This window comes from Erythrolamprus reginae, unplaced genomic scaffold (genome assembly GCF_031021105.1).
Source record: "Erythrolamprus reginae isolate rEryReg1 unplaced genomic scaffold, rEryReg1.hap1 H_1, whole genome shotgun sequence".
Lineage (NCBI taxonomy): Eukaryota > Metazoa > Chordata > Lepidosauria > Squamata > Dipsadidae > Erythrolamprus > Erythrolamprus reginae.
In genome coordinates this window covers 41934-56389 of record NW_027248462.1, presented here as the reverse complement: position 1 = coordinate 56389, position 14456 = coordinate 41934, and the positions used below count along the sequence as shown (strand labels likewise).

At 39.4% G+C, this 14456-nt stretch overlaps 1 protein-coding gene across 1 annotated transcript in view; it reads left to right on the top strand.

Annotated features, from left to right (window-relative positions):
* Positions 1-14456, top strand: part of LOC139155326 (cathepsin D-like) — a 44919-nt gene that overhangs the window by 844 nt on the left and 29619 nt on the right. Inside the window, exon 2 of the mRNA XM_070730453.1 lies at positions 9322-9472. Within this exon, the coding sequence (XP_070586554.1) occupies positions 9322-9472 (151 nt within the window). The remainder of the gene's footprint in view (positions 1-9321; positions 9473-14456) is intronic.

Below are 14456 nucleotides of genomic sequence, written 5' to 3'. Positions count from 1 at the left end.
ATCTCCCAGCTGCCATGGTTGAAAAATACTGATATATTGAATAACCAGTAGTTGGTAGTAAAAGCACACCCTAAAAGATTTTTAAAAACTGGGATGTCTCAAACATTTGAAAAGAAATGGAATTAAACAGATTAGAAGAGAAAGACTTTAGCTACAGGACTGGGTTTAAAGACTTGGCTTTTTTTAAAAAAAAATTTTTAAATATATATGTATATACAGTATTTATAAATGTATATATTCTTTACATTCCTGTAAAGTCTGTAAAAAGAACAAAACTTGTGAGAACCAGAACTCTTTGGTTCTTTAAAAGAACAAGGGGGGGATTAAATTGAGTTTTAGGCTTGCAATTGGCCAGAAAACAAATTGCTGGATTAGGATGCTAGTGGACTCCAACTGAGAGTTCCCTCTTCACTGAAAATTCCTTTAGCACTTGTCCAGTTTCAAGATAAAAACAATAGTCTTGAAATTACACATCCATATTAAGAAGCTGAGTAGCCAGGCAGAAACATGGTTATTTTCTGCCCAACTCAACCGAGACAGATTACATTTTTACTTAAATTATTGTATAGGCCAATTTGCAGGTCCAAATTTACACAAATATACATATGTCTTCTTTCAGGTTTGTCCTTCATCATTTTTGATGATAGCTAAGAGTTTTCCTTAGATTTAATGTAGATTTCTCCCACCTTTGATATGGAGGTATGAAATTTCAGATTCCATAGGGTTAGGGTAAGAATTCTGGGAGTTTAAATCCATACAGTTTAAAATGGTCAAGGATGAGGAACACTACAGTAGCCTGATTACAAAATAAACAAGAGTTGGCCTTGATTCAAAATAGGTGTTGTAACTTTTAATAGCATATCCCGGTAAATAAATGTGAACTTTACATTGTGTTATTACTGTAAGGTACCTTTAGAGCAGGGGTGTCAAAATCAAGGTCCACAGGCCAGATCCAGCCCCTGGGATGCTTAGATTTGGCCTGCAGGGCAGCTCTGGAAACCCCAAAAGAACTTGGGGCTGTCGTGCACAGCCCTCCCAGGCTCTGTTTTTGGCTGTGACAGCCTCCTGCAGCCCTCTGCCAGCAAAATCTGAGCATTCCCCCCACCTCCGAGCTCCATTTTCACTGGCAGAAGGCTAGCAGAACAAACTAAAAGCAAAACTAAAAGAGAAATGTTTCCCCTTTTGCATTTGAGCATCCAAGAAGGGACAGGAACGGAGAAAGAAGAGAGATGAAGAAAAAGAAGGGAAGATGGGTAGAGAGCAAGGAAAGAAAAAGAAAGGGGAAGAAAGAAGAAAAGAGAAGGAAGAGAGAAAGAAAAAAAGGAAAAGAAGAAGGTAAGGGAAGGAAGGAAGGAAAGAGAAGGAAGGAAGGAAGGGAAGGAAGGAAGGAAAGGGAAGAGAAGAAAGAAAGAAAGAAAGAAAGAAAGTCCTGCCTTAGCATTTGGCCACCAGCAGCCCTGCTGTCCTTTCGCCATCCCCTGGTCTCCTCCTCCTGACCTCTCCTGGTGGTCTCCCATCCTATCGCTGAGGATGCTTTGGTTACGAAACCAGGTCTACTTGCGTGGAGAGGGAGTGGGCTTCTCTCTGACCCACATACTTTGCCCTCCCGCACACACCATGAGCAACCTGGCCAAGGAGAACGAGAACAGCAGCAGCAGCCTCGAGGAGGTAAGCGCCACCAGGCACCCCCTCTGGGAAGTGGGGCTGGGTCAGGTTGGGCTGGGGGGTCCCAGCGCCCTGAAGCTTGAGTGCTGGGTTGAGTGCTTGCTCTCCACTGCCTAGGACTCTGGACAGCCTGTGACATTGTCCGGGGATCCTCCATGTGACCTGAGAGGGGCTTCATGGCTCCTCTACAGGACATGGCAGCAGGCAAAAATCTCCAAGCATTCTGGCTTTGGCCTGATAGGATTTAGTGCTCTTCCTGGTCTCATCTTCCTCCACTGGAGGCAATGGATCCACCACAGGCATCTGAATATTGAGTGACGTCAAACTGGCTGGCTGGCCATGGCCACGCCACCCCACTCCCTGAAGTCAAACACAATCCTGATATGGCCCTCAATGAAATTGAGTTTGACACCCCTGCGTTAGAGTTCAGATTAACAGAGTTGGAAGGGACCTTGCAGATTATCTAGTCCAACCCCCTGCCCAAGCAGGGGACCCTTACATCTGCCTCTAAGTAGCATCGAATTCACAACCTCCTGATAGTTAGGCAATAACTCACCATTTAGGTTTGGTCTCTTGGTTAACAACAACACATTACTGGAGATTAGGAATAGAAAGACAAATACTAGGGGTTGTTTTTTAAATCTGCTGAAATGTGTGCACTTTTCCATGCATGCATCAGACAAATTAGGAGAAAAACCTATGTAGTGAAAATTATCAACTATGGGGGGGAAATGGTTAAATATATTGTTCTTTAACCTAAATAAAAACAAAGAAGCTCTCTAAAATAAAATAAATACATAGAATAGAATAGAATGGAATGGAACGGAACAGAATGGAATACAGCAGAATGGAATAGAATAGAATAGACACACAAGGAATTTGTCTTGGTGCAGATGATCTCAGCGTACATAAAAGAAAAAGATACATTTGTCAAGAATCATGAGTATCATACATAAGATACTCAAAGACTAGTTCACAAATACTGTAGAGCATTTCTGCTGTAGAGAAGCGAGAACATCAGGATTAGCTGGAGACTGATTTGCAAATGCTATGCAGAATTTTCAAGCTATCTTGAGCAAGAAATGCCTTAAAATGAAAAAGAACAAAACATTATAAAATAATAATTAAGAAGAAAAGAATTAAACCCAGAAATCTCTGCCCCTAAGGACATTTGAGGAAAACCAGAAACAGAGCTTTACTTTTATGATGATCATACTTCACAAGGCTGGTCCTATGGTCCTCATATTATTTTATTATTATTTATTGGATTTGTATGCTGCTCCTCTCCGCAGACTCGGGACGGCTAGATAGAACTGCTTGCCCTATCTGGTTCATATTAGGGACCTAATCAGGAGCATTAGATCCAACTGACTGTATTTTAAATGTACTCACTGTTGCACTGACCTTTGAACACAGGCAGACCATGGATATAAAGTCAGTGAGGTCATGATACATATATCAGGAATATATGTGTGTCCAGAACTGATGTAGGATAATTTTTGATTTGGGAAATGAATGTTTAAAATTGGGGGGGAGGCTTTTTCAGAGTGCAATTAACCCCCTTAGGTTGTGCTACAGCAGTGACGTTTGTTCAATATGAAATAAAAACCCATGTAGGATCAAACAGTTTAGAGGGTGAATTATTTTAGAAAATCCCAAAATAAGATCATTTCATTTTTTGCACTGTTGCCAAGACAAATTCACAGACACATTCACGAAGATGTGTTTACTTCAAGGGAGACTTTTAAAGTTTAAATTTAAATGTTAGGGTTTACAATACTTGTCCTGTGAGCTTCCTACCTCAAAAAGCTAATCAGTGTATAAAACAACTATTTTTGTAGTTGTAGTCTGATCTTTGGAACTTGAAATCAAATCTGGCAGCTTCATGTAGTGCTAGGGGCCTTAAGATACCTATAACTACATAAGTAGTCATTGTCTTATCCAATGCTTAGCCACTACGACAGGGTTCACATAACATATTAAACCCCCCAAAAAATAAATGTTATGGCTTAATGCAGTGTGTGAAGCCAACTAATCCTGGAATGGGAGGAAGCCAAATAAACTCTCCTGCTCTTTCTCTAAGGGAATAAGAAAGATATGGGGTGCTGCTTGGGTATGACTACCCTGTTTCCCCGAAAATAAATCCCAACTGGAAAATAAGCTTTAACATGATTTTTCGGCATACCAATAATATAACCCTAGCCCAAAATTAATCCCGTTAAAATTGTCAGCCAGACAGACGCAGTTAGTACTATATTTCTTCAAAAATAAGACGTAACTGAAAAATAAGCCCTAATGTGTCCATTGGAGCAAAAATTAATATAAGACCCAGTCTTATTTTCTGAGAAACATGGTAAGTGTTAGAAATTCTGTTTCCATAAAGCACCACAGAGCAAACAAAAGAGAACAATCACCATGTGCTTCACTGCTCAACTATTTAACTGTAACAGGAAACAGGAAACTCCTCTTAGAACAAAAGAGTATGGAGTACATAGCACAGATCCAAACTTGTAAATGCTGCCATCTACTGGCTGAATACTACTGTAGGTGTTACATAGAAATACATTCCAGCAATGAATTCCAACATTAAGCAATACAGGTAGTCCTTGTTTAGTGATCATTGAAAGCAACAATGACATTGAAGAAGTAACTTTTGATCGGTTTTCACCCTTTTGTAACTTTTCACCATCACAGCATTTTCATGGTCATATGATCAAAATTTAGGCACTTGACAATTGACATGTAATTTATGATGGATACTTGTCACTATTTGCAACGTTCCCAGCTGGCTTCTGAGAAGTCAACGGGAGAAGCTGCTCTCTTAATAATAACTGCAGTGATTTGCTTGACAACTGTGGCAAAAAAAAAGTCTGTAAAATAGGGTGTGACTCACTTAACAACCATCTTGTTTAATAACAGAAATTCTGATGCCAATTGTGGTCATAAATCAAGGACTACTCATACTTGGAACTGGAGCACTTTCAGGGTTATCATCCAATCAATCTGTCTCTGTTTTTAGCCATTCCCTTTTGGGAAACAAGCACTATGGATTTTCCCAAGCTGGGTGCCATTAAACATGTTTATTTATTTATTTGTTTATTTATTTATTTATTTTATTTATTTATTTTGTCTAATACACAATGAGGGTTTTAGTGGGTATATATCTATATACACATACTAAAATACATGATGAAGGTTATAGAGGAGATACTCATAGTAAAATATATCTAAGAAATAATAGAAAAGAAGGTATAGGAATAGAACATACCAATGAAAGAATAGAAGAAGAGATATAGGAATAGAAGAAAGGTATAGGAGATATAGGAGAGCAATAGGACAGGGACGGAGGGCACACTAGTGCACTTGTACTCGCCCCTTACTGACCTCTTAGGAATCTGGATAGGTCAACGGTAGATAATCTAAGGGTAAAGTGTTGGGGGTTTGGGGATGACACTATGGAGTCCGGTAATGAGTTCCACGCTTCGACAGTTCGGTCACTGAAGTCATATTTTTTACAGTCAAGTTTGGAGCGGTTAATATTAAGTTTAAATTTGTTGTGTGCTCTTGTGTTGTTGTGGTTGAAGCTGAAGTAGTCGCCGACAGGCAGGACGTTGCAGCATATGATCTTGTGGGCAATACTTAGATCTTGTTTAAGGCGTCTTAATTCTAGGCTTTCTAGGCCCAGGATTGAAAGTCTAGTCTCGTAGGGTGTTCTGTTTTGAGTGTAGGAGTGAAGGGCTCTTCTGGTGAAGTATCTTTAGGCATTTTCAAGGGTGTTGATGTCTGAGATGCGATATGGGTTCCAAACGGATGAGCTGTATACATGGGATGTATATGATTCACTCTCCTCCTCTAAAATAATAAGAATCAAATATTTATGAGATCTATGATTCAAGAATATTGTAGAGATATAGTGAGGCAGTCATTTAGATCTGCCAAGCAGTTCCTGGTAGCATATATGAGCCGAGGTGGCACAGTGGGTAGAGTGCAGTACTGCAGGCCACTAAAGCTGACTGCTAGATCTGCAGGTCAGCGGTTCAAATCTCATCAAAGGCTTAAGGTTGACTCAGCCTTCCATCCTTCCAAGGTGGATAAAATGAGGACCTGGATTGTGGGGGCAATATGCTGGCTCTGTTAAAAAGTGCTATTGCTAACATGTTGTAAGCCGCCCAGAGTCTAAGGTGAAGGGCGGCATAAAAAAATTGAATAAATAAATAAATAAATAAATAAATATATGAGCAAAGCGGAGAGTAATAGTTAAATACACTTTCCTGTATTTTGAAGAGATATCTTATCCAGTTGATAACTCAACCCAATTCTTCCAGAATAACCCCATTTGCATCCATCAGTTCTGGTTCATCTTCCTTCCTGAAAATCTTTTACATATGATACAAATCAAGAGATTGGCTAATGTTTGGCTTCTCCCAGGCAGCTATGAGAAAACACCTGATGTCTTACGAAGTGCCAGAGCACACCAGTCTATGACTTACTCAGCACTGATTAGGGATACTAGGTACCTACAATTAGTTCACCTGTCCAGCCCTGTTTCTGCCTACAGGTGGGTGATGCCCAAGTATCAGTGTTAATTAAAAAATCTCTCATTACACGTGTAAGGATTTATCGCTCTCCCTTGATGCCTAATATTCTCTCATGTGGGTAGGTGGGAGAGGGTTGAGGAATGTTGGATGAAAAATGCCAAGCTAACTCTACAGATTTCTGAACACAGTAATGCCAGATGGACAAGAAATTTATGAATTAAGAAATTTATGAAATTTATTCAGTGGTTCTCAACTTTTCTAATACCGTGACCCCTTAATACAATCCCTTGTGTTGTGGTGACCCCAACCATAAGTCTAGCACCAATTCTCCCAACAGAGCTTTAAGCTGATTGGCAGAAAGGTCAGAGGGACACCCCCACTGTAAACGCCTGATTGGTCGGATTGTAAAAATACATTCCAAGGTGCCAGAATAGAAGGTTTAGTTCTTAACACTATGGGAAATTTGTCTTATCCCATGGTCTTAGGCGAACCCTGTGAAATGGTCGTTTGACCCTGTTGCGGTTGGCTCTGGCCCAGCTCCTGCCCCAAGGAATGTGGAGGTGGATGCAGGGGAAACATCAACATGTCATAGGCCTGTTTTATTGCTGACAGAGGCAGGTAGTGCAGTTTCCTCGGACAAAGAAGAAGTTGGGGGTGACTTAGAAGAGGGGGGCTTGGCACACAGCCCAGGAAGCCAATCTCCATTATCTTCAGTTGATTCGGATGAGGAAGTATTAGACCCACGCATGCGCAGAATTATGCATAGAAGAGACCAATTACAGAAATATTACAGGAGATAAGAGAGGCCACCTGTGTTTGGGTGGGGCTCCAGTAATTAGAGCTGCTGATATAAATAGCAGCGTGTTGGTTTGGCCGTTGTGGAAGATTATCTGATTGTTGTTCTTCAGGACTGTGCCTTGCTGTTTCTGGACTTTGTTGATTTTTCACGACTTTGAAACCAAAGCAGAGTAAAGTGTGTGTGTTTCACTTTGTGGGAGAAGAAGTGCTGTGACGTTCCTTCACAGCTGCTAGCTGAGTACTTAAAGACTGATTAAGGGGATTGTACAGACTATCAGGTGGTTTTTGGACGAGTGCCCTTTGCAATACAAAAAGGGTGCTTTGTTTCTTTCGAATTTTTGTGATAACAAACATTGTTTTTGAACTTTCAAGCGTGTGTGTCTAAAATTTGTACCCTTGAATATTCGGGAGACTCTTACCATAGAGCCCGGCAGAACAGACCCCAAAGGGGTCCTGACCCCCAGATTGTGAACCAATGATCTAATTCAATGATTTAAAATCCCAATCCAAGGAAATAATAAACTCTAGAGCTGTGATGGCATGAAACGCCCTCTCTGCAGGAACGCCAGCCATCACTCCAGCCCAGCCCCACTGCACATGTGCAGGCCTCCCGCCAGCCAGCTGATCTTTGGATTTCTGCTAGACATGCATAGGATATTTCCACGCACTGCACTGGAGAAAGAAATTTGGATAGATTGGAGAAGGCACGGGAATAAGGAATCCAAGTGCGCGATGCTGGGGAAAGAAATTGGGGAGAACGCAGATCACCCCTCTCCAATTTTGGTTCTAGCGGGCCTCCCTGAAGCCTACTGGGACTAAAAATGGGACATGGGAGGGTGCAGTATCCCCCAACCAGGGGGGGGCTGCTGCTCAGATGCGGGGGAACGCACTGGGGTAGTGAAAATGGAGCTCCACCCCAGAGCACCCAATTTGCACAGACGTTGAAAGAAAATGCAGGGCGTCCTGCATAGACCATGCCCACAATGTGGTAGTAAAAACTTGGGTAGCCCTTCCCTGCCCCCAACTGTTTTTGGTCCCAGGAGGCTTCAGGGAGGCCTGCTAGCACAAAAAAGGGCTGCCGAGTGGGGGTCACCAGTGCACGCATGGGGGGAACACATGTGGGGGCCCCCTGCGAGGCTGCATTGCATTAGAAGGTGGCACACATGCATACGCTGTCATGTGCATGCACACTTTTTTGGCACCTGAGGTTAAAAAAGGGGTTAACCCTAGAGTTTGATTTGCCCGTTTTACTTTTGAAATATTCTTGTACCTTTAACATCTGTCCCAACACATATACTACAAGAAAGTAAACCTGTCTTGAATCTACTCCATCTTGCTTCATCCTAAACCAGAATCTTGCTTCATTTTTCTTTTCTTTTTTTTAATGTCTTTGTTAAGTTTTACAGAAAACAAAAACAGAAAAGGTAACTTGTAATAAGTCAACAGTAATTTGGTTGTAAATCAGTACAATTGATATCTATACCATAGGATCACATAATATTTGACATATTGAGGAGATACAAATAGAAAATAGAGAAAAGAAAAGAGGTGAAGAAAGAAAAAGAAAACAGAGAAAAAGGAAGTATTGATCAGAAAGAAAAAAGAATAAAGAGAGAGGGAGAGTATAGATAGGAAATGGAAAGGAACCAGCAATGTAGCTGATGTATCGTATCAATACGACTTAAATTTCGAAAGTGTCACTAATATATTATTCCCCTTCTTGTTGCTTTAAAGGTTTCTACTAGATTTGTCTGGGAGTAAATGAATAAAATCTTCCAATGTTACATATAGGGTACATCCTTTATAATATGATAAATACAATATAATTTTAAATTTTACCATTCATTGATAAGTTACTTTGTTTCATTTTTCATAGATCAGTAGGTAGTGTGAATCTGATCGATTATGGCTTTTCCCGTAGCACCATTTGACCAAATGAAATAATTTCAGTTCGTACATTATATGCCCTCAATCAGGTCTGCATATCTTTCATCATCCGGATAACTGTATTTCATGAAGGGGAATGCTGCAAATAATACAATTTAAAGTGAGGAAGAATGCTAAAGGGCAAAGGGGCTACCTTTAATCCCACCCACTCCCACACTCCATTTCTTTGGTTGTACATAATCTTGGGGGCTCTGGGAAATCATTTGAACCTACTAAGATTTATATTTTTTTATGTCTGTCCTAGATTTTTGTCAATCATCAGGCCCATTGATTTATTATAATGATAGTGACTGATAGCAAGAATATCATACCCTCCATCATTACTTTTAACCCCCCACTCCATCCCTTCTATCTGTTTTCTATTCCCTGGCAGGATCAGTCTCCAGAAATTCCCATCTGTCCGAAACCGGTTTGGCCAGTCAGGGCTTCCCATCGCTGAAGTGTTAAGGCGAGGTGGATTCAGGACTGGAAAGCCACCAACAACAGCTTCTATCACTCGCCAGCGTCTCCACAACTACATGGATGTATGTTTTCTTAATAGAAGGGATAAGTTTATGATTAAATGTCGAAGTGTTGCAGTGGTAAATGGAGGGCCTCTGAACCCAAGTGTGATGATGTCAAAATACCATAACCTGAGGGTCAAATCATTGGACAAATTTGAGGAGATTCAAGCCCATCCTCAACTAAGGAAACTTAATCTCTTCCGGTCAAATTTACTCTTTGGGGCTATTGTTGTGGGATAAATTGAAGAAAGACCCTATGTAAACTACTATGAGCCTCTGGAAAAAAGCAAGTGACAAATCTATCAAGTAAGGAAACTTAGCTGCCAGATAGGAGTCTCAATAACTGTGTATTTTACATAAGCCACAGTGATAACCCATGCCGTCAAAGTCCGTAAGAAGTTGTGTGGCTTATAAATCTAATTAATAAAAAATAAACTTGTTTGCTTCTGGTTAGGTATGTTGTGGGAATTCAGGCACTGTAGTTAATGAATGGCTTGGCTTCTACTTGCCCTTTTTAATATTCAATAGATGACACTTCAACAAATGGTAATGTTGTGAGATGTACTATACTGCTCAAAAAAAATAAAATAAAGGGAACACTCAAATAACACATCCCAGATCTGAATGAATGAAATATTCTCATTGAATACTTTGTTCTGTACAAAGTTGAATGTGCACAACAGCAGGTGAAATTGATTGTCAATCAGTGTTGCTTCCTAAGTGGACAGTTTGATTTCACAGAAGTTTGATTAACTTGGAGTTATATTGTGTTGTTTAAGTGTTCCCTTTATTTTTTTTTGAGCAGTGTATAAACATGTTTACGAATACATGAAATGGATACAAATAAATGGGGAGAGTAGGTTAGGGATGGTAGGCACAATGATGCACTCATGCACGCTCATTACAGACCTCTTAGGAATGGGCTGAGCTCAACCGTAGACAGTCTAAGGTTAAAGTTGTAGGGGTTTTCTTGTTATTTATGGCATTCTGAGGTGTCTTCTCCAACACCAAAGTTCAAAATAATCATCTTTCTAGCCTGCATCTTCAAAGTCTAACTTTAATTTCCATGGCATGTCACAGAGAAAATCATTGCAAGCACAATTTTAATTTTTGTAGATATAGAGATATTCCTCAGCATATAGTATGAATATATTTTCCAGGTATTTATTTGTTTGTTTGTTTGTTTGTTCATGCATTCATTTAATTGGATTTATATGCTGCCCCTCTCCGAGGACTTGGGGCGGCTTACAACATTTATTGCTATCAAAATAGCAAAATTCTATCCTAACAAAATTCTATCCTGTGACATATTTCTTGAGCGTTACTTTCCTATTGTTTGCTCACTAGTGAAAAGCAGAAACCACCTGCCAGGTCAATAGCAACATTGCTCATAAAGGTCATAAAACAGAGCAAAACTCACAATAAATGTTTCAACAGAAATTTTGGGCTCAATTGTGGTTCTAAATTGAAGATTACCTGTATGCATTCAGGTTTTTTCCAATCCAGCTTTGCTGAATATATATTCACTATAAATCCCATTCTTTTTGCTGTGTTCTGTACAAACTGTGGCTTCCAGTCCTTTACATAAATTTTGCACAAGGCTGGTAAGTTATTCTAGGATTTCTGATTTTCTCAGGATATACCACAATTGGACGTGGCTGATGCAATCAAAATGTCTTTATATCATCAATTAAGCCCATACTGACTTTTTATAAAATCCTTTCCCTTTCTTAATTTTCTAGGTGCATTATCAATAATCTTTCTTAGTCCTTGTAAACCTAGAATGATCCAAATAATTTTTGTAAACCTAGAATGATCCAAATAATCCTAAGTATTATTTTGCTAGGATGTGCAATCAGGTTTACTGTACCATAGTTGCATAAGTAAGTGTTCTTTCTTTGATTTGTAATAGATTACTCTTTTTCGTTCTCTTTTATCATTTTGTCTTTCTCTAGAATTGCTGGCATAATTTGGTTAGAGTCTTTACAGATTCTTTTCCTATTCATTGCTGTTTTTATATGGATATTCTCTCAATGCTTGTAGCCCTCCCACTTGATAATACTACTATTCAAAGTGTTGATTTAACTGCATATTTTAGTACTAGAGATTCTTGGAAATACCTTGAAAAATGTATTTGTTGTTCAGATCCTAAATTATTATTAATAATAATAATAATAATAATAATAACAATAACAATAATAATTTATTAGATTTGTATGCCGCCCCTCTCCGAAGATTTGGGGAGGCTCACAACACGATAAAAACAGTATTATACAGGCACAAATCTAATATAAAAAAACCCCAAAAAACTAAAAACCCTATCATAATTAAAAACGAAACAGCACATACATACCAAACATAAATCATAATAAGCCAGGGGAAAAGGTGTCTCAAATCCCCCATGCCTGGCGGTATAGGTGGGTCTTAAGTAGTTTACGGAAGACAAGGAGGGTGGGAGCAGTTCTAATCTCCGGGGGCAGTTGATTCCAGAGGGCCGGGGCCACCACAGAGAAGGCTCTTCCCCTGGGGCCCGCCAGACGACATTGTTTAGTCGATGGGACCCGGAGAAGGCCAACTCTGTGGGACCTTATCGGCCGCTGGGATTCGTCATCTTTATTTGACCTTCTTTGAATCAGTTACTGTATGTACACTGACATCCTTTACCGTATTAACTTAAATCTCCTTCTGATTTTGGAAATACTTTGAAAGACTTAGCTTGGATTTTTGTGTCAGCTTCTACCTTCAATGTCTGCTCGAGTTATGCATGTGTTGGGGCCTGCCCATTCCATTCATATCTCGAGGATCCGTGGGAATAAATCTCATACCTTGAAGAGATTATTCCCTGCTTTCGTCCACACATTCACTAATTTAATGCGTGGGCGGATGCGTGGTTTGCTAAGTGCACATGAGGTATCTCAAGGTGGGGAAGGCCGTGGGGGGCGGAGCTAGAGATGGAACACGCCCCCAAGGCCTCCCTACCTCATGCTTTTCGCTCCCTGCCTCACCAGATTCACTTGCCTTGCAAATACGTATCTGTCTCCTCTTTGCGACGTTTTCTTTCCCTTTGAGGGAGAGGTGTTTGAGGCACCTGTCTCCAACTCCTCCCTTCTCCCTCAACTCCTTACTAGTACTACTGGGACAACTTTTGCCCAGACGGAGACCCGGAAGCTTCATTTGTGTGCAAATGAGGCCTTTGAAAACAGAGGGATTTGACTTGTGTTTGGCTTGGAATTTGCACAATATTAATTGGTTGAAGAGTAGTCTGGCAATGACAATATTATAGGATTGGCAGACAGAAATTAGTCACTGTCTTGCTTTATTTTTTATTCCTGGATTATACAATTTTTTTTAAAAAAATATTCCTGGATTATATTTACTACTATCTGTAGCTTTTAACCATAGTCAGCACATTTTGCATGTTCTATACATTTCAAATTGAAATTAATAATAAAACTCTTCTTCTCCTTCTCCTTCTGCATCAATGATTGGACCATGAACTTAGATAATAATATTAAAGTGTTGTCCATGATGTTCTATTAAATTTACCTGTATGTTGATTATATTGTTCCCAAGAACAGGTAGTCCTCAATTTATAACCAGTCACTTAATGAACAATCAAAGTTCTGATGCACTTTTCTGAAGGAATTTATAATCTAGGTTCGAGATTTCAACAGTCAGGAATTTTCTTAATTGGAAGATGGCCTGTACTATTTCTTTCTATAAAAACAGGGACATTCCTTCTTTGCTTTTCCTGTCCTGAATAGTTAAAAGTATGATCGTCTGATTCTCCAATCCATTTCAATTTACCGAGGCCTAATATGTTATTTATATACAATTCATTTCATATCTCTGTATAAAACTTTTCCATGTTCATGATTCTTGCATTCCATATCTCCACTGTCAATTCTTCCTGTATGACAAATAAGTAAGTAAGTAAGTAAGTAAGTAAGTAAGTAAGTAAGTAAGTAAGTAAGTAAGTAAGTAAGTAAGTAAGTAAATAAGTAAGTATTGCTCCAGGAACTCACGTAAACATCAGAACCAACACAAAATATGTATCCTGCTGTATAGAGTGCTGTTGAGACCACATTTGGAATCCTGTGTTCAGTTCTGGAGACCTCACCTACAAAAAGATATTGACAAAATTGAACGGGTCCAAAGACGAGCAACAAAAATGGTGGAAGGTCTTAAGCATAAAACTTATCAGGAAAGACTTCATGAACTCAATCTGTATAGTCTGGAGGACAGAAGGGAAAGGGGGGACATGATCAAAACATTTAAATATTTTAAAGGGTTCAATAAAGTTCAGGTGGAAAGGACTTTTAATAGGAAAGTGAACACAAGAACAAGGGGGTACAATCTGAGGTTAGTTGGGGGAAAGAACAGAAGCAAGGTCAGAGCATATTATTTTACTGAAAGAGTAGTAGATGCTTGGAACAAAACTTCCAGCAGATGTGGTTGGTAAATCCACAGTCACTGAATTTAAACATGCCTGGGATAAACATATATCCATCCTAAGATAAAATACAGGAAATAGTATCAGGGCAGACTAGATGGGCCATGAGGTCTTTTTCTGCCATCAATCTTCTATGTTTCTATGTTTCTATGTTTCTATGTTTCTATGTTTCTATGTTTCTATGTTTCTATATAAGTAAGTAAGTAAGTAAGTAAGTAAGTAAGTAAGTAAGTAAGTAAGTAAGTAAGTAAGTAAGTAAGTAAGTAAGTAAGCAAGCAAGCAAGCAAGCAAGCAAGCAAGCAAGCAAGCAAGCAAGCAAGCAAGCAAGCAAGCTAGCTAGCTAGCTAGCTAGCTAGCTAGCTAGTTAGTAAGTTCCAGATCTTCTTTTCCTGCATGACAAACATCAGCAACTAAATATCTGGAATTTCAGTTCCAATCTAACCTCATCATAAACGTCATTAGTTTTCAGAAATAAACAATTAGTATGTCTGGTACAATTTGACCTGAGTGGCACTATGACATCAATCACTTCTATCTTATTTATCCATGTGG